This window comes from Microcaecilia unicolor, chromosome 8 (genome assembly GCF_901765095.1).
Source record: "Microcaecilia unicolor chromosome 8, aMicUni1.1, whole genome shotgun sequence".
Classification (NCBI taxonomy): domain Eukaryota; kingdom Metazoa; phylum Chordata; class Amphibia; order Gymnophiona; family Siphonopidae; genus Microcaecilia; species Microcaecilia unicolor.
This window is the reverse complement of record NC_044038.1, coordinates 51,238,380-51,263,424: the sequence shown is the minus strand read 5'-3', so window position 1 is coordinate 51,263,424 and position 25,045 is coordinate 51,238,380. Positions and strand designations below refer to the sequence as shown.

The window sequence follows — 25,045 nt, the reverse complement described above, 5'->3', positions numbered from 1 at the left end:
CCATGGTGCGACCGCACCTTCAGTATTGTGTTCAATTCTGGTTGCCGCATCTCAAGAAAGATATAGTGGAATTGGAAAAGGTGCAGCGAAGGGCGACTAAAATGATAGCGGGGATGGGATGACTTCCCTATAAAAAAAGACTAAGGAGGCTAGAGCTTTTCAGCTTGGAGAAGAGACGGCTGAGGGGAGACATGATAGAGGTATATACAATAATGAGTGGAGTGAAACAGGTGGATGTGAAGCGTCTGTTCACGCTTTCCAAATACTAGAACTAGGGGGCATGCGATGAAACTACAGTGTAGTAAATTTAAAACAAATTGGAGAAAATATTTCTTCTCCCATCGCGTAATTAAACTCTGGAATTCGTTGCCGGAGAACGTGGTGAAGGCGGTTAGCTTGGCAGAGTTTTAAAAGGGGTTAGACGGTTTCCTAAAGGACAAGTCCATAAACCGCTACTAATGGACTTGGGAAAAATCCACAATTCCAGGAATAACATGTATAGAATGTCTGTACGTTTGGGAAGCTTGCCAGGTGCCCTTGACCTGGATTGGCCGCTGTCGTGGACAGGATGCTGGGCTCGATGGACCCTTGGTCTTTTCCCAGTGTGGCATTACTTATGTACTTATGTCTCTCATGAGGAACTAGATTTCTGAAAATCTAGATACTCACCTTTATCGACACGTTTATTCATGCCTTCAAAGAAATGAAGCAAACTGAGGCAAAACTTCCCTTGGCGGAACCCCTGCTGACTCTGTCCCATTAAATCATGTTCACCTGTGTGTTCCATAATTTTATTGTTTATAATATTTGCCACTATTTTGCCTGGAAATGAAGTCAGGCTTAACGGTCTGTAATTTCCCAGATCACCCACGGAACCTTTTTAAAAAATCGGCGCTACATTGATCACCCTCCTATCTTCAGGTACTATGGACTGTCCATTCAACTGCTAAGGCGCTTTCCCCAAGTCAAGGACCTCATCACTCAAAACAGTTCCCTTCTCCATTCCAAACTATCATCTCTCACTCTCACAGCGTGGCTTCTTCATGGAAAATAAATAACAGTTATTAATTTTCGTTGGCAGTGGTGGATATCCTCTTGTTGGCTAGACGAGATTCCAGGAGAAGAGCCTATACTATCAAGTAATCGTTTTTCTCAGTGGTTTAATTCTAGGAATCAAAACCCTTATCATTGTCCTTTTCCTCAGCTTGATTACCGTATTTTTCGGACTATAAGACGCACCTAGGTTTTAGAGGAGGGAAATAGGAAAAAAAAATTTTGGGCTATAAGATGCACCTTTTTCCTCCTCTACAACCTAGGTGCTCCGGTGCGTCTTGTCTGAATGTCTCCCATTTCCAGGGTCAGTCCGTCCGTCCGTCTCCCTCCCTCCCGAGTTCCGGGATCCCCAGCCCTCCCTCCGAGATCGCCCGCCCTCCCGAGTTCAGAGATCCCCTTCCCTCCCTCTCAGTTCTAAGTAATTTTACCTAGTCGGGGCAGCAGCAGAAGCGAAAACCATGCAGCCTCGGCACGTCACTCTTCCCTGTTCTGTTTTTCTCAGCTCTGGTCCCGCCCTCAGTGGGTGGGACCATAGCTGAGAAAACAGGGAAGAGTGACATGCCGAGGCTGCATGGTTTTCACTTCTGCTGCTGCCCCGACTAGATAAAATTACTTAGAACTGAGAGGGAGGGAGGGAAGGGGATCTCGGAGCTCGGGAGGGCGGGCGAGAGGGAAGGGGATCTTGGAGGGAGGGCGATCTCGGAATTTGGAGGGAGGGCGGGCTGGGGATCCCGGAAGTCGAATTTCTCTACGTTCGGACTATAAGACGCACCCCCCCCCCCCATTTTCCTCCCAAATTTTAGGGGAAAAAAGTGCGTCTTATAGTCCGAAAAATATGGTATTTCCTTCAACTTTCAAATTCAAGATTGGCAACTTCTTCAGTCAAAACTCATTTAGCAGCCTTGTCAGTGTATCATGATTTTCTCAACGTCAACCCTTGACAAAAAATCCAATTGTCAAGCGCTTCACGAAAGGCCTTCTAATTGTGAAACTGTCCGACTCCAGCTTGGGATTTGAATTTAGTTCTAAAGCAACTAACGTTACCGCCGTTTGAGCCTCTGGAACCAGCATCAGATAAGCTTCTCTCTTAGAAAGCAATATTCTTGATAACCAGTACTTCTGCTTGCTGCATCAGTGAAATTCAAGCCCTAGTATTTTATCCTCCCTATACACAGATTTTAGATAATAGGGTGCTTTTAAGAATGAACCACAAGTTTCTACCCAAAGAAGTCTCCCCTGTTCATTTGAACCAACCATTGGTTTTACCAGTTTATTTCTCTCCTCCTCATCAATCATTGAGGGGGGCAATTACATACTCTAGACTGCAAAAAAATCTTTGCAAGTTTATTTAGAGAGGCAGCATGTAAAAATTGCCCTTCTCTTATTTAATTGGATTCTGGACATAAAAAAGTTCCAGTTTCAAAGAGAACTTTGCTCATGGATAGTAGATTGCATTTCTTTTTTGTTATGAGAAAGCAGATATGCAACCAATACCACATATTACTGCACATAACCTAAGAGCTATGGGAACAATCAGAACGCATCTCAGAAGAGCTTCAGCTCAGGAGATTTGTAAGGTGGTCATAATACATACGTTTACATCACCCGTCTTTTTTCAGATAATACATTTACACATTCTGTGTTAAATTCTTCTCTTTGATGCTTCTACTTGCCTTCTCCTCCTTTATTATTAATTCCATTTGTATATACGTTATATTTATTATATATATACGCGATCTCAATATCTACAAATAGTCACAACCTGGAGCTTGGAAGGCACCACTTGTGTGGCTGAAATATCTACACTATCCATGGAGGAAACAGAGTTGAATACTTGTAATGGTTGTTCTCCGTGGATAGTTAGATATTCTCCGTGGATAGTGTAGATATTTCAGCCAAACAATCCCACCCACCCCTGAGATGAAGCTTGCTCAGGTACAAACTGAGGAGAATGTTTTACCGTATGGGGTTCTGAATACTGGTACAGCGACGGGAATTCCCATGTATGCGTTTTTAAGCCTCTTTTAGAGACTTCTTAACTTGGAATTCTTTCCCGTATGGCTCCATCACATGGTGATGTAACCACTTGTGTGGCTGAAATATCCAATTATCCACAGAGAACTGTTACAGGTATGCAAGTATTATATGGTCTCTTAAATCCACTCAGCAGTAAAAAGCAGGGAAACCTCACCTCTGGGCTTGCAGGTGCTGGAAAGCTTAACCAATCAACAAGTTCACATTTATCCTTCAGCCAATCAGAAGTCCAGATGCTGACCCGTTGATCTGAACTGGCAGCCAGCCAGAGTTCTCCTCCTTCCAAGCCAAAGTCATTGACCTTAACAATATAAAATGAATTGGTTAACAGGGAGGTGTCTTTTTCCCTTTGTTTCCCAAACCCCATATTCACATTACTTTGTTTCTTTTTCCATCATCCAAGCTTTCATTCTTGGCCAGGCTCCTCCTGCTAGTTTTAATTATAACAGAATTTATAAACCACATTACCCAAAATTCTAAGTGGTGTACAAAAGAACATTCCATAACCCAACTGAGTGTAAAGTATTCTGCTGGCAATTGCAGATTTTGAAAAATAATTCCCTTACTAATCATTTCTCTTTTTTTCATACAGATAATCCCCACTGCAGTAACTTCCTGTTAATCCAAATCCTACCTTTTTCTTTGTTGTCTGGATGACAGTGATGGGAGAGCCACGATGGTCACTTAGGACCCGAATGGTCATTCCAGACCGAGGGCTACTAATGGCCATCAGTCCATCCTTACCCCCTGATAAGATGATTTCACCTGTATTCAAGAGGTAGAGGAAGAGATTTAGTTAATCAGAAATAAGGGCATGTTTTATAATCTAGTTAATGACTGCAATCACTATACAGAGAAATCAGGAACATGTCTCTATCCTAGGACTGACAGATTTATTGATCACTATTCCCTCATCACTGCCCACTTACAGCTCTAACTAAAAGGAGGGCGGATGTCAAACACTGGTCTCCAGAGGCCTTACAGGCATTCAACAAGTTGAAACAAGCCTTTTTATCTGCACCAGTGCTCTGAAGTCCAGATATCAATAAACCTTTTACCCTTGAGGTAGACGCGTCCCCTCTTGGAGCTAGAGCCATACTTTCTCAACCCTCTGAATCTGGTAAACTTCTCCCTTGTTTCTTTATCTCAAAAAAATTCACTCCTACTGAACAAAACTACACCATTGGAGACTGGGAAATGTTGGCCCTAAAATTGGTCTTACAAGAGTGGCGACACCTTCTCGAGGGGGCTACACACCCTATTTCCATTATAACGGACCACAAAAATCTCCTCTATTTATAGAACACCAAATGTTTAAATCCTCGACAGGCCCCGATAGTCTTTATTTTTTGCATGCTTTAATTTCAGTCTGACGTTAGACCAGCGAAGAAGAATGTTCAAGCAGATGCTCTGTCTAGGGCCTTCGAACCCTCAGAGGAACTCAACAAGTCTCGACCTGTGCTGGACCCAGCCTGCGTTGTCACTACTACCAGACTTACTTCATCTCTCGCCCCCACTCCTGTACCACCTCAACTCAGGCAAACTATCCTTAGATGGGGACATTCCTCCGGATTAGCGGGCCACCTGGGATTCAAAAAGATCCTACATCTTATTTCCCAATATTATTGCTGGCCTCACATGATGCAAGATATTCGGCAATTCATTGCCTCCTGTCCTACTTGTGCTCGAAACAAAGATATCCATAACAAGCCTTGGGGGCTTCTCCAACCTCTGCCAGTACCTCAAAGAACTTGGCAGGAGATTTCAATGGGTTTTATTACAGATCTTCCCAAGGCAATAAGGTAAAATGGATGGTAGTGGATTGGCTCGCCCAGTTGGCTCATTTTATACCTATGACCTCTCTTCCCTCTGTGACCAAATTGGCCCAAGCCTTCATCTTCACGGGCTTCCTCAACGTATCATCAGTGATCAAGGTTCACAATTCACATCATGATTATGGAGATCTCTCTGCTCCACTTTAGGCATTACCACCCATTTTTCATCGGCATACCATCCCCAAACTAACAGCCTAGTGGAACGAGTTAATCTAACTCTTAAGAATTTTCTTTGAAGGTATGTAAACTCTCGCCAGGACGACTGGGTCTCCCTTCTCCCCAGGGTGGAGTTCGCGTACAATAACAATATCCATGAATCCACCCATATGTCGCCTTTCTTCATTGTGTATGGACAGCATCCTCGAATACCATTACCAATTCCTGAAACCACTGGGCCACCTGCAGTTCACCGGACCCTTCTGGATATCCAAAATATTTGGAATAAAGTTCAACTTCACCTCCAACAAGTCTCTGCCCAACACAAACATTTTGCTAGTTTGAAGAGAAGACTCGCACCTATCTTTCAACTAGGGAAAAAGGTATAGCTCAGCACTAAATACTTACGCGTACATCTACCATCTTATAAGTTTGCTCCCAGGTTTACTGGGCCATTTGCCATACATTCCCGGGTGGGAGCTGTTACTTATCGCTTACGCCTACCTTCAAACCTCAAGATACATAATGCCTTTCATGTATCTCTCTTGAAGCCCTTTTTATCCTCCAAATGGCACTCTACGCTCAAGTAGTCCACAATTCCTGAAACCCTACCAGATCCAGAATACGAAGTAGCTGAAATCTTGGACTCTAAACGACATTCTGGGTGACTTAATTTTATTATCCTGGAAAAACTATGGACCTGAAGATAACTCTTGGGAACCCGCTTCTAATATTCACGCTCCTGAATTAACCCACAAATTTCATTCTCACTACTCTAGTAAACCAGGTCCAGGGTGGAGGGGGGCCCGTGAGGAGGAGGTACTGTCACAACACTGGGCTGCTTGCCGGCGCCAGATCATGCACGGGAGATGCTAGCCCCTACCTTCTCGCCATGGTCCCTGGGGGCAGATTGCGCAGTGGCAGGGATTTGCTGTTGCTCCTGGGGCTCCCTCCGTGGGCAGCACGCTCTTGGCGACCAGGGTGCGCAGCGCACTCCGCCTTCTGGGGGGGCCAAAGTTTTCCTTTTGGTCATCTTAGCCCATTGTTTTGGTGCCTTTTTCAGTCCCACTTTTTTTTTTTGACATCGGTCTGATGTCAGACAGCTTCTCTTTTTAAGAAGGCTTTCCCCTGCACTCGGGGCCTCAGCTACGATCCAATATCGGTGAACTTCGGTATTCCTCTTCACCTGTTTCTGTTTCTTCCTGTCATCTGCCTTGACCAGTAGCCACGGACCTGACTCTGCTGATCGTCTGCTACCTGCCTTGACAGGAAGCCTGGACCTGACTCTGCTGATTGTCTGCCTCCTGCCTTGACTCGTAGCCTGGACCTCATTCTGCTGATTGTCTGCTGCCTGGCTTGACCCAAAGCCTTGACCTGACTCTGCTGTCTGCCGCCTGCCTTGACCTGATTCTGACGCTGTCACCTGACTTTGACGTTAGCTGCCACCTGTCTGTATCCTATGACCCTGAATACTGTCCTGTCGGCTGCCAGCACCGAGGGGCTGAACTCCAGGGAAACGGTGATCATCACAGGTGAAGCACTGGGCTTTTCCGACTGGTGGTCCTAGAAAAGAACTTAATCCTTTTGAGTTAACTCTTTTGGCCTTGGACAGCACAAGGGTTCACTTCAGGAACTATCTCCGTTTCCTCTTCGAGTGTGACAGTCCCAACCAGCAGAAGCACCACTAGTGGGTATCTGAGGCTGCCACTTTATATTTATTTATTGCATTTGTATCCCACGTTTTCCCACCTCTTTGCAGGCTCAATGTGGCTTACAATACATCATGGATACTGGAAATGAGAGGAGAATATACATTTGATTTTTACAGAAGGATTTTGGGTTACATGGTCATGAAATATTAGATAGTGGTATTGCAGAACACATTAACATAGATTAGGAATACAGATAGTGGTTATAGCAGAAGTCATTATAAGACATTAGACGTGTTACGAAGTTTCTGGGTATATTTAGAGATTTTTTACATGTATTGATCTTTGTGGTATATCTTTTCAAAGAGATGAGTCTTTAGTAATTTACGGAAGTTGGCCAGTTCGTTGGTCGCTTTCAGATTGAATGGTAACGCATTCCAGAGTTGCGTGCTCAAATAGGAGAAGGTAGAAGCGTGCATTAATTTGTATTTCTGACCTTTGCAGTTGGGAAAATGAAGATTAAGGAATGTTTGAGAAGATTTTTTTGCATTCCTGGGTGGCAGGTCTATTAGGTCTGACATATAGGCTGGGGCATCTCCATGGATAATTTTATGAACTAGGGTGCATACTTTGAACGTGATTCGTACAAGAGCAATGTGTGAAGCCAACTGGCCTAAAAGCGGTTTGTGAGTGAGATCACACTCAATGTTTGGAGAAATCTCTTTTTTTAATGAGGAAGGCTATAATGAGGTTAAGGACCAGGGTGAACTCATAGGAAAATAAATATGAGAGAGAAAAAGGAACATCTCTCTTCAGTGGCATTAAGTATATCAAAAGCATAATCCAGTCCAGGTGATAATATGGACAAAAATAGATCGAGGGGATTGGTGAGGTGGCAGATGCATGGAAAGTCCTTTGAAGGAGCTATCCAAGTTGGTACTGTTGGTGGTTTGAACCATTTGCATGGCTGATTCATCCTGCTCGTCAATGGAGAACAAGAATGAGTCTTGGCTAGCGGAAAGTCCCAGTTGACTGCATGAAGGACAGGGGAAGTGACGAATGGTTGTATGTGTGTTTGGGGAGGAATGAGGTGGGGATCGATAAGACACAAGCAAGGATGGAATGCTGAATATAATTTACTTTCTTTGATTTTTGATTATACATTTTGATATTGGAGAAGAGATTGAAAATGGTTATCTTGAATATTTGTAACTGCTTCCAACTGGGTGAGAATCTATGGACTGTAGTTATGAGTTTTGTTGTTTGTCTTGTTTTTAATTCTTTATTGCAAGGCAGAAAGAAAGACAAAAAAAAATGAGTCTTGCCATCCTGAAAGGGACAGCAAAATCAGGAACAAGTCTCACCATCCTGGGAGTAAGTAATTGCTGTCACTGCACACGGGTGTGGGTGCATTTTCATCTCCATCTCTGTTCTGGCCACACTGAAGATGCGGATGGTTCCATCGCTGTATCCTGCTACAATGTGCTGACTGGGTGATGTACTGTATGACGGAGAGGAGGGACTCCAAGCCAGGCACAGGCAACTCTGCCACAAATGGTATAACAGGCAATTATCAGCAGTCCCTACACTGCCACATCTCTACAGCATCATCTATCAAATAGGTCTGCCTCCTCCTTTAGAACTAACATTCTCTACTCTTCACACATGGATGTGCACAAAGATTATGAGCCATCCAATCACTCAACCACTGGCTCACCTGGTTCAGCACCTGGAATTGTACTACAAGCTCCATACTGGCCAGCGCCCAAACCCGTACACTGCCATCATCCCCACATGTGGCACAGTGCGACTCACTGGGGCTGAAGGCCACGTCATTCACCTGCCCAAGTGAAACATAGGTTAGTACTCCAAAGAACATTCTTAAAGCTATTTCTAAAGCATGAAGTTGTTTTTTTTCTTTCAACTTTTTCATTTCAGACACAAGGATTCAACATGAAACCAATGAGAGAAAAATGGAATAAAGAATATATTGAAATATGCTGAAAGACTCTTGTAACCAGCCCCTATAGCATGCAAAGGCAGTTACTAACCCTTTGGCAGAATTTAATGGTAGTAGTTTTCTCTAGACCATTCTGAAGAAAGGCTAATATCAATGACATGGACGACAAGAAAGGGACAAGGTCTTCCCCTTACATCATGCATCAAAAATCCTTCATTATCTCTTTTAAGGCAGCTGAGATACTTCATGCCTCTACCGGATTGTCAGTTAATATTGTAGTTGCTTGTTTTAGTAGAGTTTGACTACTACTTTTTTTTTTTTTTTTTTTTTTTACTGCTGTGTTATTGGAAATCCACTACTTGGCTTCCTCAAGTTTCAAATTCCTCCATTTGTCTAGCTATACTATGTATATCTTCCAGACAGGAGTCCAAATTAGCCAAGATTTTGTTTGCCAGCTTGCTCACCTAAAGCCAGCATCAATTGTTTATTGAAATTTGATACACCACCTTTCAAACAAAACATCAAAGTGGTTTACAATATCATACTAAAAACAAACTATAAAAATAAGAATATATAAAAGTACACCAAGACAACAAAAGGAAGGGGAATGAACTTCTTATAAGAGACTTAAGAGCATTCCAAAGGGTTGGTGCCACACAACTGAAAGCTGCCATGGTCTCCATCACTATCATTACCTCCAATGGACCTGGTTTGACACTGGCCTGTTTTACCTTTTCAACCCATATAGGTGATATAAATGCATTAATATATAACATTTTTTTAATTTTGATGAGCCACAGTTCAAAGGCACAGAAAAAAAAAAGGATTTTTTTTTCAAGAAGCTGGAAGAACAGAAACCATGGTACTACTTTAAGTAGCACCATTACCTGCTATAGAAAGGACCCAGTGAGATTGGAATAGTTTTAAGGTAACCTTTAGTGCAAACTGCCTTTGCTAGTCAATAGGTATTTATGTTGCACTTTAATTCAGAGCATAGGTACAATGAATGCTAAATGGCCATGTGAAGAGCAATTCTCTAACAAGTCGCTTACATTTATGCATCAACTGTGCGCCTAAATGACATTCATGCACTTAAGTGTACACTTACCCATGTCATTTGTGTACCTAAGTAGTATTCTACAAATAGGCACTCAAATGGCATAGCATGCATTTGTAAGGCGGGCATTCACATGGGCAACTTACACAATACTATAAGTTGCCCACATGCCTGCTACATTTAGGCACCCCCATTTGCACCAGGGGGACCTAAATGTACATTACTATTCAATAAGGACACAGGTGCTCAAATGTCCATATAAAATAGGCTTTCACCCCGATTAGCAGGATGCCTAAATGGAGGTGCCATGTTACTGAACTGCCCTTAGTGTCAGTCAGGATTCCACCAATATGGACTTCCTCCTAGCACTGTCCAACTAGTGGCTAGTCAAGACTACCAGCAATTGAATTTCCTCTCATCAGTTTTTATCAATACCAGTAGGAACCGTCACCTCAACTGAGGTTTGGAAGGATAAGCATAAATCCTCATTCTTTTTACCTTGTTCTTGTGGCCACTGATTAGTCGGATACTGGTGTTCTCTGCCCAATTTATGTACCACAGTGTGCCAGCAGTGGTGCCTATGATTCCCATATCCATGGGGTCATCAAAGGCAGCACTAACCATTGTTCCATCCAGCATCATCTCATGCTCCAGAAGGACTGCACTTGACCTGGGGAACAGTGAAAAGGTGAGTAAGCAGATCATGGGACAGAAAAGGACAACCAGATCATCCAATGAGATAAGAAACGGACATGCAATACACAACTCTGCTATGGCACAGACATCAAATACCATGGTCCCGGTTCAGGATTGGATCAACCAATCATCCAGGTGAAGATGGGCCAATACTCCTTCAATCTGAAGCTGAGCTGCATCTACTACCATTACTTTGGAAACAGTCCTCGGAGCCATGGCTAGCCTAAATGGCAGAGCCTGAACTGAAAATGACTTCCCAGGACTGCAAAGCACAGAAACCTCTAGTATTCTGACCAGATTGGAATATATAGATAGGCTCTCATGAGGTCCAAGGATGTCAAATATTCTCCCTGCCAGTCATGACGACCTTGGGGTTTCCATACAAAAAGAGGTCACTAAGCACCCTGTTTACCCACATGAGATCTAGGACTGGGTGAAAAGGTGCCCTCATTTTTTTGGAACCATGAAGTAAATATAATACCTGCCTATTCTTCTTTTTACTCAAAGAACTAACAAAACTGCCTCTAGTCGCACGAGCCTACCCAATTTTGAACGAATAGCTGCTGCCTCTTGCAAAACCCAGCAGGGAGACGCCAGGAATGCACTGGCTGATGGCTCAGTGCATAGGAAATGTCCTGGCCCAATTTTTAATGCCCTCCTGGAGTGGTCCTCAAAAATCTTCAACACTGCCAAGACCTGGGAGATAAAGTTGGATCTTTTGCCTGAATAAGCTGTCCTAACTAATGTCACATCTTCTGAAGAAACTATATTCTCCTCCAGAGGATCATCCATTCAAGGGCTCATCTGCCTGAAATGCTGAGCCCCCTAACGCCATCTCTTCTAAATCCTGCACCAGGAAAAACTGCAGTCTCTTGGCCCTGGACAGCCCCTTGCCTGTCCTCCAAGTGCCAGATCATTCTTCATGCAAAAAGCCTGATGGAGAAGCAGCATGAACTCCAGACTGAATGGTGTTGATTTAACAAGAGAAGTAATAGCTGCTGCAACCATGACACCCAGCACTAAAAGATCCTTCCTACTCTGTTCTGCAAGCAGAGAATTCTGCTGTTCCCACCACAATCAGGTCAATGAGGTAATCGAGCCTGTGACAAAACAGTGGGTTTCATCCCTCAAATGTGGAAGAGGACCTCTATTTTCTCTAAATTAAAGAATTATAATCTTTGCTAATTTGCCTTTTTTGGGGATATTGACAAAATAAGTTGTTCTCTCGCAGTTAGAGGATTTCCTGGAATGGACTCAAATTTTACTTTCTAATCAAACTGGGTTTAGGAAGGGACATAGTATGGAAACAGAGCTTGTAGGGATTACTACTTTGTTTTTTTTATCAGTGTTTTGCTCAGGATAGGACTGTGGCTCATATCTTTGGACCTGTCTTCTGCCTTTGATACTTTACTTTTACATCGATTGCAAGAAATTGGTGTTATTCTCACTGCATTTTTGAGCTTCTCTGGATTTCTGCGTTCTTTTCTGCATATGCAAACAAAAAACAGAGTTTAGATGGTTATGGTCTGGCCACAAACACTGGATACACCAGGAAGGAGTGTCAGCCCCAGAGATGGTCCAATTGTATCGGGAACAGTATTTAAAGCCACTGGGAATGTTAGATGACATAGAAGGGAATATGGCCAAAGCAAAATCAAATGACTAAATGGTGAAGACTAAAAGAAGCACAAGCTTACCTGAAAAAAAGACAATGCTACCTGGCTGAAGCTCAGGCCCAAGAAGGCCCTGGAACTGAAAAAATAAAGAAAGCTTCGAAGTGGGCCAAAGCACACTAGGGAGAAATACTAGGAAGGACACACAAAAAACCCAGAAAGACATTATTGAAGAGAACACACAAAAAAAAAAAACCCGCAAGGGAAGGCACCAAAAAGGCAAGAACAAATGCACTGAAGAGACTGCAAAAAACATGTACTCTCCTCACTGCAGATGAGAAAAGACAGTTGGTTCCATGTTCGCAAGTCGGGTGGGAAGGCACTTGAGCATATGCGGTGGGAGCCTCAAGCTCTTAAAGAGATAGGACGCTGGGCAGTGTTTCCACACTGGGCTCCATAGAAAACATCACCCACATGTGCGAATTTTATGGCCTGCTTGTCCTAAGAGAAGAGTGCATGACCCATCTGTGTCAGTCTAGAGGGATGCTAAGGAAAGACATTTATTTGGATTTAACTCATATGTTCCATTGGTAGCTCAGGGTAAAGTACATTCAGGTACAGTAGGTCACTTCCTGTTCCCAGAGGGCTTACAGTCTAAGTTTGCACTTGAGGAAATGGAGGGTGATGTGACCTACAAAGGTCACAAGTAGTATCAGTGAGACTTGAACCCTAGATTCCTTGTTTCTCAACCTGCTGTTCTGACTACTGAAAAGAGTAAATCTTCTGATATTGCACAGAAGAGAAAAAAAAACACAACAGAGAAACCTACTTGGCTCCAGACCCCTTCTGTCTCAGCTCCTGTACAGCTGCCACTGCCCAGAGACGGATCTTCCTGGTATTGCTCCCACTCACCAGTCGGTTCCCACGACACAACAGGACTCCTGGGAAATCAGAAATGGAAGAGGTCCTTAACAGAAAGCAAGATGGCAGTTTTCAAAGTGATTTATGTGAGCAAAAAGCTGTATGAAAATTGCCCTTCCTCAATGCAGCTGTGGCTTTTATCTCCATTGAAGGAAGAATTCCTGAGACTGGGTTTAGTTTGGGGAGAAAATGTATGCATGTAGACTGTATTTTTAAAGTATAAGAACACCTTTTCCAGAAAATATCTACCAACATGAAAAAACATTTTTGAAAGAGAAAGTATGCATGGTCATTTCCTTTGAAAATTGGTGCACAACAACTAATACATGCTCATCCACTTCTACTCTAGCTGAAGTAATTTTCCCGCACGTACAGGACGTCAGAAACAGAAGGAAGCCTTTTGCGGAAAGAAGAGGACCTCGGCTGGCGAGGGTTGGGGTACCCCGCCAGCAAAGGTAGGCGATGGCGGGTTGGCGGTGGGGGGTTGAGAAAGTCGGCGGTGGGGGGTGGGGAGGCACAGTGCTGGGGGGCCTAAAATGTGCCCCCTCACCTCGGGCTCCAGACCCCCCTCCCGCCGAAGTCTGGCTATGCCTCTGCTGTACACTGCTTTGGGTTAATTTCTTCAAAATGGCGGTAAATAAATACACATATATGCACAAGGATCTTTGTCCCAATGTGAAGAGTATGAAAATTGCTCCCTACCACGTAGATAATTTTGAAAGTTACATAGACAATCTTTGACTGAAAATTCTACTACATGCCAATGAGTGGATAATTTTTGTCTGGTCAAATTACTGGCAGCATAAAATTTACAATACTACTCAGATAGGGACACGATAGAACTGCTGGAGTTAATCTGAATATTAAATACAAACTTGCTCCAGTCTATTATTACCAATATCTTTATTGAAAAAAATGTGCTCCAACACTAAGCACATAACATATTTAAAAACAATAATAACAAAATACTCACTCATTCACTCATTACCCATTCATTCATAGTACCTGTCTAGTGACTTTTCATTTTATATGCTGATAGAATTTATATATACAAATGCTCATAGTAGTCTCCTTAACAAATATTTGAGCTTTTACGTTCTACTACAATATCAGACTATTAATGTCTTCTTAAGTATGTTGTCTCAACTGTTCACACGGGCACTCGTTATTTCACAGTGTCAAAATTATCTCCATGGAGTTGTTGAAATAGTCTCTGACACTGACACTGTTCTCCATGTGAGTGAAACAACTTTCAATAATTCCCAGGTATTTGATGAACGGAACGAGATTATCACTCCCGACGTTGGTATAAGGAACAAGCTAACATCAAATGTGGGAGTGATAATCTTGTTCTCGTTCCGTTCATCAAGTACCTGGGAATTATTGAAAGTTGTTTCACTCACATGGAGAACAGTGTCAGAGACTATTTCAACAACTCCATGGAGATAATTTTGACACTGTGAAATAACGAGTGCCCGTGTGAACAGTTGAGACAACATACTTAAGAAGACATTAATAGTCTGATATTGTAGTAGAACGTAAAAGCTCAAATATTTGTTAAGGAGACTACTATGAGCATTTGTATATATAAATTCTATCAGCATATAAAATGAAAAGTCACTAGACAGGTACTATGAATGAATGGGTAATGAGTGAATGAGTGAGTATTTTGTTATTATTGTTTTTAAATATGTTATGTGCTTAGTGTTGGAGCACATTTTTTTCAATAAAGATATTGGTAATAATAGACTGGACCAAGTTTGTAATTAATTAGCATAAAATTTAGCCAGACAAATAGAAACAGAGTTGAGGTTGTCCAGGTGTATGGTTATTGTTTAGCTGAACAAACCTGATCATGACGGAGAGCTATCCTAAAGATATCTGGATAAGTCCCATTCAATATCTGTTAAAGTTATCCAGATATCTTTACCACTCAATGTTACAATCTAAGGCATTTAGGCTTACTGTTTATAGAATAGCGCCTAGAACCAAATACATGTATTGCTAAGTGCTACTATACTATAACTAGGTGCCAGCTTATAGAACTGTCTTTTAAACATACTGCTTCATTTGCTGTACTTACCAGCTAGCTCTTCCCTCACCTCCTGGACTGTCCCATGCCTGGGATGAATACTCTGTTACTAGATACTCTTTTTTTTTTTTTTTTTTTGGGGGGGGAGGAATTTGCTCCTATCTACTTTTGGATAAATGTTACATCAGGGAGCGCTAGGGAGGTAAAATTCCTAGCTGTAATAAATGACTGCTTCTTGGAGCAACTGGTCCAAAAACCAACAAGAGGGGGAGCTATTCTAGATCTAGGCTTAGTGGAATGCAGGGCATAGTACGAGAGGTAATGGTGCTGGATCCACTGGGAAACAATGATCATAACATGATCAAATTTGAGCTATCTGGAGTGAAGTCTCTAAGGAAATCTACTGTAGCAGGATTTAATTTTTGAAAGGGCGACTAAGACAAAATGAGGAAAATAGTTAAAAAGAAGCTAAAGATTAGGATTTCAAAGGTTAGGACTTCAAATCAGGCATGGATGTTGTTTAAAAATACCATTGTGGACCAGATATATTCCATGTACTCACCAATCTCACCCTTGTCAGCCTCCCAAATCATGAAGCAACGGTTGGTCTTTGTGTCCCAGACACAGATGCGCCCTGTGTTGGTGCCACAGTAAAGAAGCGAGTTCTCATTGTAGCTAAGTGATGTAAGTTCTGCTGTACCAACTTCATCTGGGACAGAGGCATTATGAATCTGCCATGGGAAACCAGACAGCAAGGGAGAGATTCAGGGACAGGCAATGCCTAAAAAACACAGTGTTAGACTGGCTTCATATCACTTTTGAACTTTTAGTATTAAATTTCCATCAGCCTGAGGAAATGCAGCTTAGTCTCCTGTGGTTTCATCACCAGACTCCCTCAGACCCTGGGAGAGATCCAGACTGGTTTTTGACCCTTCAGCAGAAATGAATTTCAAGGTCAGAAAAGCAAGAACAAGCAGACCAAATAGATATAGGACTAAAACAATTCACACGTAAAGATGAACAATAAATAGAAACCATACATCATACCAACACATACCTTCAGTTTGATACCAGATCCCTGCTGCTCTATCATGCAGAAGTTCACCCCTCCTGGCCCAACACTGGCAAATTCATCAGCAGACATAGGGTTAAACAACACCTCATGGATGGGGTCTGAAAAATGGCTGGATGTCAGCAGCTCATAACTTGCTGTGCTCCACAGAGCTATGGTTCTGTCCCTGTAGTCTCCTAGTGATACCACAAATAGAAGAGTTTGAGAACATACAAATGGAATATGCTCTACTTGTGCTGTAAGTATCTATGCCTCTCGCTCGCAATACTGCTGTTCCAACTAAAGTAATCAGTACTCCCACCACTATCATTTCTACTGCAACCAATAACCTCATCAGTGCAAAGAGAAATTAGATCTTACCTGCTAATTTTCTTTCCTTTATTCCCACCAGACCAGTCCAGAAACCTGTGGGTTGTGTGTCTGTCGACCAGAGGATACAGAGTAATAAAACAATTCTGTACAGCTTCAGATACTCAGTATTTTGACTGACAAAGCAATAGGCCATGAGCTATCTGTTCCAAGTTGTCATTCAAAATGTATTCTTGTTCATATTTTGTTCCTAAACCATTTAGAAGATTAATCTGTCATATAATGAAATCAAACCTTAAAGGTACCTAAAGGTACCTAAACTTACATTACCCAAATTGCAAAGGACTTAAATACAAAACAACTTACGTACCCAGCTTCTCCTATGTAAGTGCACAACTATGGAATGGACTCCCAAAAGCTGTAAGAGCAAATCCATAACCATCTAAACTTCAGAAAATCACTAAAAACCAACCTCTTCAAAAAGGCATACCCCACTGATCCAACGTAAATCCCCACATCCAGCAACACAGCACAACCAATAATCGTACTGACTAATATACAATCCTCATTTCCTTCTACCTTCATGGTGCCTGACACACACCTACCTCATCTGACCACAATACAACCTTGTATTTGTTATCAACCGACTGGCGAACGCCTTTAAGGTATTATGTAAGCCACATTGAGCCTGCAAATAGGTGGGAAAATGTGGGGTACAAATGTAACAAATAAATAAATAAACTGGTAACTTAAAGGAAAAGAATAGAAATACAGTAGAACAGATTATTAATCATTGATATATCAGGACAGGCCTCTGGACTGGTTTGGTGGGACTAAAGGAAAGAAATTAGCAAGTACGTTTTAATTACTCCTTCATTAGCATCCTTTACCAGACCAGTCCAGAACTTTGGTCTGTAGCAAAACACTTCAGAAAATGGGTTGATCCTTAAAACCCTGCCTGTAACTGAACTCACATGAACTCAAGAATTATGTATTCTGAACATAAAGCAACTGGAACTCTTACAAGCAAGTTAGAAACATAGAAACATAATGGCAGATAAGGGCCAAATGGCCCATCCAATCTGCCCAACCTTAGTAACCCTTAACTCCTCCTTTTTCTAAGAGAACCCACGCTTTCTTAAATTCTGACACAGTCCTTGTCTCCATGACATCCATCGGTAGGCCATTCCACACATCCACCAACCTTTCTGTGAAACAGTATTTTTCTTAGATTCTTCCTAAGCCTATTTCCTCAACTTCATCCTATGCCCTTCTCATTGCAGTGTTTTCCTTCATTTGAAAAAGGCTCTCCTCCTGTAGATCAATACCACTGAGGTAGTTAAACATGTCTATGATATCCTCTCTCTTCTGGTGTGCACATGCTGAGGTTCATAAGCCTGTCCTTATATGTTTTATGACAGAGACTGCTTACTAATTTTGTAGCCACCCTCTGGACTGACTCCATCCTGTTTATATCCTTCTGTAGGTGCAGTCTCCAGAACTGCACATAGTACTGCAAATGGGGCCTCACCAGAGACCTACATAAGGGCACTATCACTTCTTTTTTCCTGCTGGTCATCCCTCTCCTTATGCATCCAAGCATCCTTCTGGCTTTGACCATTGCCTTTTCTACCTCTTTGGCCACCTTAAGATCATCAGACACAATCATCCCCAATTCCCACTCTTCTTTCGTACAAAGAAGCACTTCACCTCCTATGCTGTACCATTCCCTTGGATTTTTGTAACCCAAGTTCATGACCCTGCATTTCTTAGCATTAAACCTTAGTTGCCAATTATTGGACCATTCTTCAAGTCTCGCTAGATCTTTCCTCATGCTAGCCACCCTCAGGGGTGTCTAACCTATTACACCTCATGGATAGGGTCTGAAAAATGGCAGAGTTTAGTATCATCCGCAAAGAGACAAGCCTATTGCCCATGTTTGATCTGTTCGTACTGTACACCGCCTTAAGTGAATTCCTTCAAAAAGGCGGTAAATAAAGCCTACTAAATAAAACCTTACCAGACAGTCCTTCTGCAATATCACCTGAAGACCAATCCCTGTGGCACACCACTGATAACATCCCTTTCCTCGGAGCAAGCTCCATTTACCACTACCCTCTGTCTCCTTCCACTCAACCAGCTTTTAACTCTGTCAGTCACTTTAGGTCCTATACCAAGGGCATTTAGTTTATTCATCAGTCGCCTGTGCGGAACAGTGTCAAAAGCTTTGCTAAAATCCAAGTATACCACATCCAGCGCCCATGTCCAACTGTTTGGTCACCCAGTCAAAGAAATCAATCACATTTGTCTGACATGATCTGCCTCTAGTGAAACCATGCCGCCTCAGGTCCTGCAGGCCATTTAATTTGAGAAACCTCATTTAATTTGAGAAACCTGTTTTAGAAGCGTTTCCATTAGTTTACTCACCACCAAGGTCCCAACTTCCTCCTTACTTCCGCTCTTGTGCGGAGGGACCACATCTGCCCTTCTTCAGGACCACTCCAGACTCTAAGGAAGCATTGAAGAGCTCAGACAGCAGAGCAACCAGAACTTCTCTGAATTCCTTGAGTACCCTTGGATATATCCCATTGGGCCCCATCGCTTTGTGTACTTTTAGTTTAGATACATCCTCACGAACAGAGTCTTCTGAGAACTGGTCTACCATCCATCCATCCTCATTAGCATTTATTTTCTGCAGTCCTATGCCTGTTCTTTCATCCATGAACACCGAACAAAAATAATTGTTAAGAAGTTCAGCTTTATCAGCATCTACATATTCCTCCCCTTCAGCTTTGAACCTCACAATGCTATTTTGGCACTTGCTCCTGCCACTCATATATCTGAAAAATGTCCTGTCCCCCAATTTTACCAAATCAGCTATCTTTTCTTCCATTTGCATCTCTGGTTTCCTGACAGTTTTCCCACCTTCTCTTTGCTTTCTCAGGTATTTTAGCCTGTCTTCCTCTTTCTGAGTCGTCTTGTAACATCTGAAGGCTAACCCTCTTTCCCTTACCCTTTCAGCTACTACGTTTGAGAACCAGAGAAGTATTCTTTTCCTCTTGCTGATGTTCTACTTCCTTCAGCTGTTCCCATCAACTAACTCTTCCTTAAGAAATTCTCCCATCTCTGCAAAGTTAGTTCTTTTGAAATCTAGGACCTTCAATTGATTAAGCCCTCTCCTCCCAAGTCTTAATATTGAACCAAACTAGATGCCAAATTATCTCCCACCGTAACATCATAAACATTCTCCCTGTTTGTAAGTACCAGGTCTAGAATAGCTCCATCCCACGTTGGTTCCATTACCCACTGCTGAAACAATTCTTCCTATAGAGAATTCAAGATCCTTTTGCTTCTAAAAGATCCTGCAGCAGAGACGGTCCAATCGATGTCAGGCATATAAAAATCACATTATCAGTAGTACTTCCTCTTTCCTAGCTATCTTGTGGATGTCTTCAATTAAGTCTCTGTCCATTTCTTCTGACTGCGAAGGTGACCTGTATAATACACCAACGTAAATACATTTTCCTTTCCCTCTTACCAGTTTAACCCACAGTGCCTCTTCCCTACTTTATACGTCCTGCAGTTCTGTCACTTTAATATTATTCTTAGATATAATGCCATTCCTCCACCTTGTTTTTCCTACCGTTCTTCCTGAATAGAATATAGCCAAGTATAACTATATCCTAACCATAGTTCTCTGTGAATGCCACTAAATCCATATAAGCTTCTATTATTGTGGGCTCTAGATCTAGAAAATTGTTTCCCACACTACGGTCATTGGTATGCAAGGCTCGCCAGATGTTACTCTTTTTTTTCCCTTTTCTATAATGAGTCGAAATAATCTGGAGAGTCCTGGATATTCCAGGTTACAGGTAACAAGTACCTTTATACCTGGGAGAGGGCAGAAAGATAAACAAATGGTATCTGGTGTCTTACCTTTCTGAAGGTTATAAATTACTTTGGTGTTTTTCTCACCCATCCCCAGCAAATTTAATTTAAAGCCCTCCTTAGTACTTTAGCCAGTCTGTTACTGAAGACACTTCATCCCTTCCTTGAAAGATGGACACCATCCCTGCTCAGTAGCTCTTGAAAAATCATCCCATGCTCTAGGAAACTGAAGCGCTTGTGTTGGCACCATCCATGCAGCCACATATTCAGCTCTAAGATGCAAGTTTCCCTAATTCAGCCTTTACCTTCAACAGGAAGGATCGATGAGAACACCACCTATGTACCTTGGTGCTCCACCCTCTGACCCAGAGCCATGAAGTCACATTTGATATGTTCAATAGGATACCTAGCAGCAGTGCATTTTTCTAGCAAAAAAGGTGCCGTTACTCAAATGCTAGGTCCCAGCCCACAATAGCCAGGCCCCCTGCAACCAGTCACGAATCTATGACAAGGCAGAATTGTACTTGGGGGTACTGAGTACCGGCACCTTTTCCACTGTCTGCTAAAATTGACCCACGGACCCCAAATATTAATGAAAGAGCCCAGGCTCTACACTACTACTACTATTTAGCATTTCGTACGCCTTGTAGCGCTATAGAAATGCTAAATAGTAGTAGTAGTAGTGTAGAGCCTGGGCTCTTTCATTAATATTTGGGGTCCATGGGTCAATTTTAGTAGAAAATGGAAAAGGTGCCGGTACTCAGTATCCCCAAGTACCCTCTCAAAAAAAGCCCTGCCTAGCAGCATCATTTGTGCCAACATGGATAAGCAGCATTGGATAGTGGTCAGTAGACTTGATGAGTCTCAGCAATCTTTCCACTACATCTCGAATCTTGGCCCCAGGCAGACTACACACCTCCCTGGACATTATAGCTAGTCAGCAAATAGGCACCTCAGTACCCTTCAGAAGAGAATCACTGACCACTACTACCTTTCGCTTCTTATTGGCCACAAAACCCGAAGCATTGGGATTTTTGATCTTCATTTCCTCCTGTTCTTGAGATTATTATTACCAGTGCTTTTTTTGTAGGAAAAAAAGTGCCGGTACTCCACCCCTATGACGGCCACACCCACATTAGCCACACCCCTTATACCAGCTGTGGTGCATATAAACAGACATCATTGAAAGTATTATACTAGTATAGGAGAAAAAAAAAACGTGATTTTTTTTTTCATTATTAATAATTTCTGTAAGCTGTTACAGCTCCAGTATGCCCAGTGCAAAATAAGACAGCAGATGTAAATTCTCAAACTGGACATATTCCAAACACTAAAATGAAAATAAAATGATTTTTTTCTACCTTTGTCTGGTAACTTTGTTTTTCTGATCACGTCGGTCCCAGTCTCTGATTCTGCTGCTCTCTGTTCCCTTAACTCCGTTTCCAGGGATTCCTTTCCATTTATTTCTTTACTTTCCTCCTTCATTTCTTGTTCTACATCCATAGGTAAAAGCTGGGTCCTCCGCAGACTTGACTGGAGGAGGTACAGAGTGGATCCAGTTTTTGCCTATTTTCTCTATACATGTGCAGTTTTTCTCCTCTTATCCCTTTCCCTCATCTCCAACAGTATGCATCTCTTTCCTACTCTTCCCTCCTCTCCATCCATATGCATCTCCTGTCCTTCCTCTCTCTTCCCTCTCATCCATCCATATCCAGCATTTCTCCTCTCTCCTCCCCTCCATCCATGTTCATCTCACTTCCTCTCTTCCCTCCCCTCCATCCATGTCCAGCATTTCAACTCTCTCCCCTGCATCCGTGTCGAGAATTTCTCATCTCCCCTAAATCCATGTGCATCTCCTCCTGTCTTCCCTCCCCTCCATCCATGTCCAGCATTTCTCCTCTCCCCCTCCATCCATGTTCATCTCACTTCCTCTCTCTTTCCTCCTTTCCATCCATGTCCAGCATTTCAACTCTCCCCTCCCCACCATCCATGTGCATCTCCTTCCTCTGTCTTCCCTCTCCTCCATCCATAAGTACATAAGTAGTGCCATACTGGGAAAGACCAAAGGTCCATCTAGCCCAGCATCCTGTCACCGACAGTGGCCAATCCAGGTCAAGGGCACCTGGCACGCTCCCCAAAACGTAAAAACATTCCAGACAAGTTATACCTAAAAATGCGGAATTTTTCCAAGTCCATTTAATAGCGGTCTATGGACTTGTCCTTTAGGAATCTATCTAACCCCTTTTTAAACTCAGTCAAGCTAACCGCCCGTACCACGTTCTCCAGCAACGAATTCCAGAGTCTAATTACACGTTGGGTGAAGAAAAATTTTCTCCGATTCGTTTTAAATTTACCACACTGTAGCTTCAACTCATGCCCTCTAGTCCTAGTATTTTTGGATAGCGTGAACAGTCGCTTCACATCCACCCGATCCATTCCACTCATTATTTTATACACTTCTATCATATCTCCCCTCAGCCGTCTCTTCTCCAAGCTGAAAAGCCCTAGCCTTCTCAGCCTCTCTTCGTAGGAAAGTCGTCCCATCCCCACTATCATTTTCGTCGCCCTTCGCTGTACCTTTTCCAATTCTACTATATCTTTTTTGAGATACGGAGACCAGTACTGAACACAATACTCCAGGTGCGGTCGCACCATGGAGCGATACAACGGCATTATAACATCCGCACACCTGGACTCCATACCCTTCCTAATAACACCCAACATTCTATTCGCTTTCCTAGCCGCAGCAGCACACTGAGCAGAAGGTTTCAGCGTATCATCGACGACGACACCCAGATCCCTTTCTTGATCCGTAACTCCTAACGCGGAACCTTGCAAGACGTAGCTATAATTCGGGTTCCTCTTACCCACATGCATCACTTTGCACTTGTCAACATTGAACTTCATCTGCCACTTGCACGCCCATTCTCCCAGTCTCGCAAGGTCCTCCTGTAATTGTTCACATTCCTCCTGCGACTTGACGACCCTGAATAATTTTGTGTCATCGGCGAATTTAATTACCTCACTAGTTATTCCCATCTCTAGGTCATTTATAAATACATTAAAAAGCAACGGACCCAGCACAGACCCCTGCGGGACCCCACTAACTACCCTCCTCCACTGAGAATACTGGCCACGCAATCCTACTCTCTGCTTCCTATCTTTCAACCAGTTCTTAATCCATAATAATACCCTACCTCCGATTCCATGACTCTGCAATTTCTTCAGGAGTCTTTCGTGCGGCACTTTGTCAAACGCCTTCTGAAAATCCAGATATACAATATCAACCGGCTCCCCATTGTCCACATGTTTGCTTACCCCCTCAAAAAAATGCATTAGATTGGTGAGGCAAGACTTCCCTTCACTAAATCCGTGCTGACTTTGTCTCATCAGTCCATGTTTTTGTATATGCTCTGCAATTTTATTCTTAATAATAGCCTCCACCATCTTGCCCGGCACCGACGTCAGACTCACCGGTCTATAATTTCCCGGATCTCCTCTGGAACCCTTCTTAAAAATCGGAGTAACATTGGCTACCCTCCAGTCTTCCGGTACTACACTCGATTTTAGGGACAGATTGCATATTTCTAACAGTAGCTCCGCAAGTTCATTTTTTAGTTCTATTAATACTCTGGGATGAATACCATCAGGTCCCGGTGATTTACTACTCTTCAGCTTGCTGAACTGACCCATTACATCCTCCAAGGTTACAGAGAATTTGTTTAGTTTCTCCGACTCCCCCGCTTCAAATATTCTTTCCGGCACCGGTGTCCCCCCCAAATCCTCCTCGGTGAAGACCGAAGCAAAGAATTCATTTAATTTCTCCGCTACGGCTTTGTCCTCCTTGATCGCCCCTTTAACACCATTTTCGTCCAAGTCCAGCATTTCTCTTCTCTCCCTTCCCCTTAATCCGTGTGTATCTCCTTCCTCTGTCTTTCCTTCCCTGCCCTCCACTCCATCCATGTCCAGCATTTCTCCTCTCCCCTACATCAATGTGCATCTCCTTCCTGTCTTCCCTCTCCTCCATCCATGTCCAGCATTTCTCCTGCCCTCCCCTCCATCAATCCATGTCCAGCAACTCTCCTCTCTCCCCTGCCCTCCCCTCCCATCCATGTCCAGGGTAAACTTCTTCAAAACAGATGAAGATGTGATTCCATGTGCCCCAATGAAAGGAGAGTTTAATTCTACTTCCATTTAATTTTAATATATTCCATCGTCTTTATAAACACCAGGCTTCCCAAGGCAGATTACAACCAGTTAAGTTGAACCCATCAGGAAACAGAATATTCTCACTGACATCTGGCCATCTGAATTGTATAGAAGCACAGTGAAGAAAAACGAGCACAAACTACAGAATTTATAATTGCTGTTTCTACTAGCTACAATAATTTTTGAAGTTGTTTTAGTGATATTCAGTTATGTTTTTTCTCCTCCACCTTATAAGGCACTGCCTATCCAACAAAAACAATGTTAGACTTGTTACAGATGGACCGACAATAAAGAACGACAAAGTGGATGCAGCAGCTCACAGGTTTGCTTGCTGTGTTTTGAGTGAACGGCAACAGCTGCGCGGGGGAGAGGAAACAGATTAATCAAATGTCTTCCTTACCTACAGTGGACTAGATAGGCTCACTTCCACTCCACTCTCTATTTACCGAAGTCGCAGCAGTGAACCGGCGGCAATAAAGGCAGCAAGCAGGCAGGCTCGCCTCCGTCCTTCGCTTCCCTGCCCTCTCAGCATCCTGCCCTTGCAGAAAGGAAATGACATCA

General features: G+C 42.8%; 1 protein-coding gene across 1 annotated transcript in view; it reads right to left on the bottom strand.

The window, feature by feature from the left end:
- The window catches only part of WDR90 (WD repeat domain 90), a 240,642-nt gene that overhangs the window by 19,185 nt on the left and 196,412 nt on the right, over positions 1-25,045 (bottom strand). Inside the window, exons 33-40 of the mRNA XM_030212253.1 lie at positions 16,064-16,254; positions 15,569-15,737; positions 12,883-12,994; positions 10,243-10,414; positions 8,445-8,567; positions 8,092-8,272; positions 3,722-3,852; positions 3,245-3,388 (exon numbers count right to left, since the gene is read on the bottom strand). Of these exons, the coding sequence (XP_030068113.1) occupies positions 3,245-3,388; positions 3,722-3,852; positions 8,092-8,272; positions 8,445-8,567; positions 10,243-10,414; positions 12,883-12,994; positions 15,569-15,737; positions 16,064-16,254 (1,223 nt within the window). The remainder of the gene's footprint in view (positions 1-3,244; positions 3,389-3,721; positions 3,853-8,091; positions 8,273-8,444; positions 8,568-10,242; positions 10,415-12,882; positions 12,995-15,568; positions 15,738-16,063; positions 16,255-25,045) is intronic.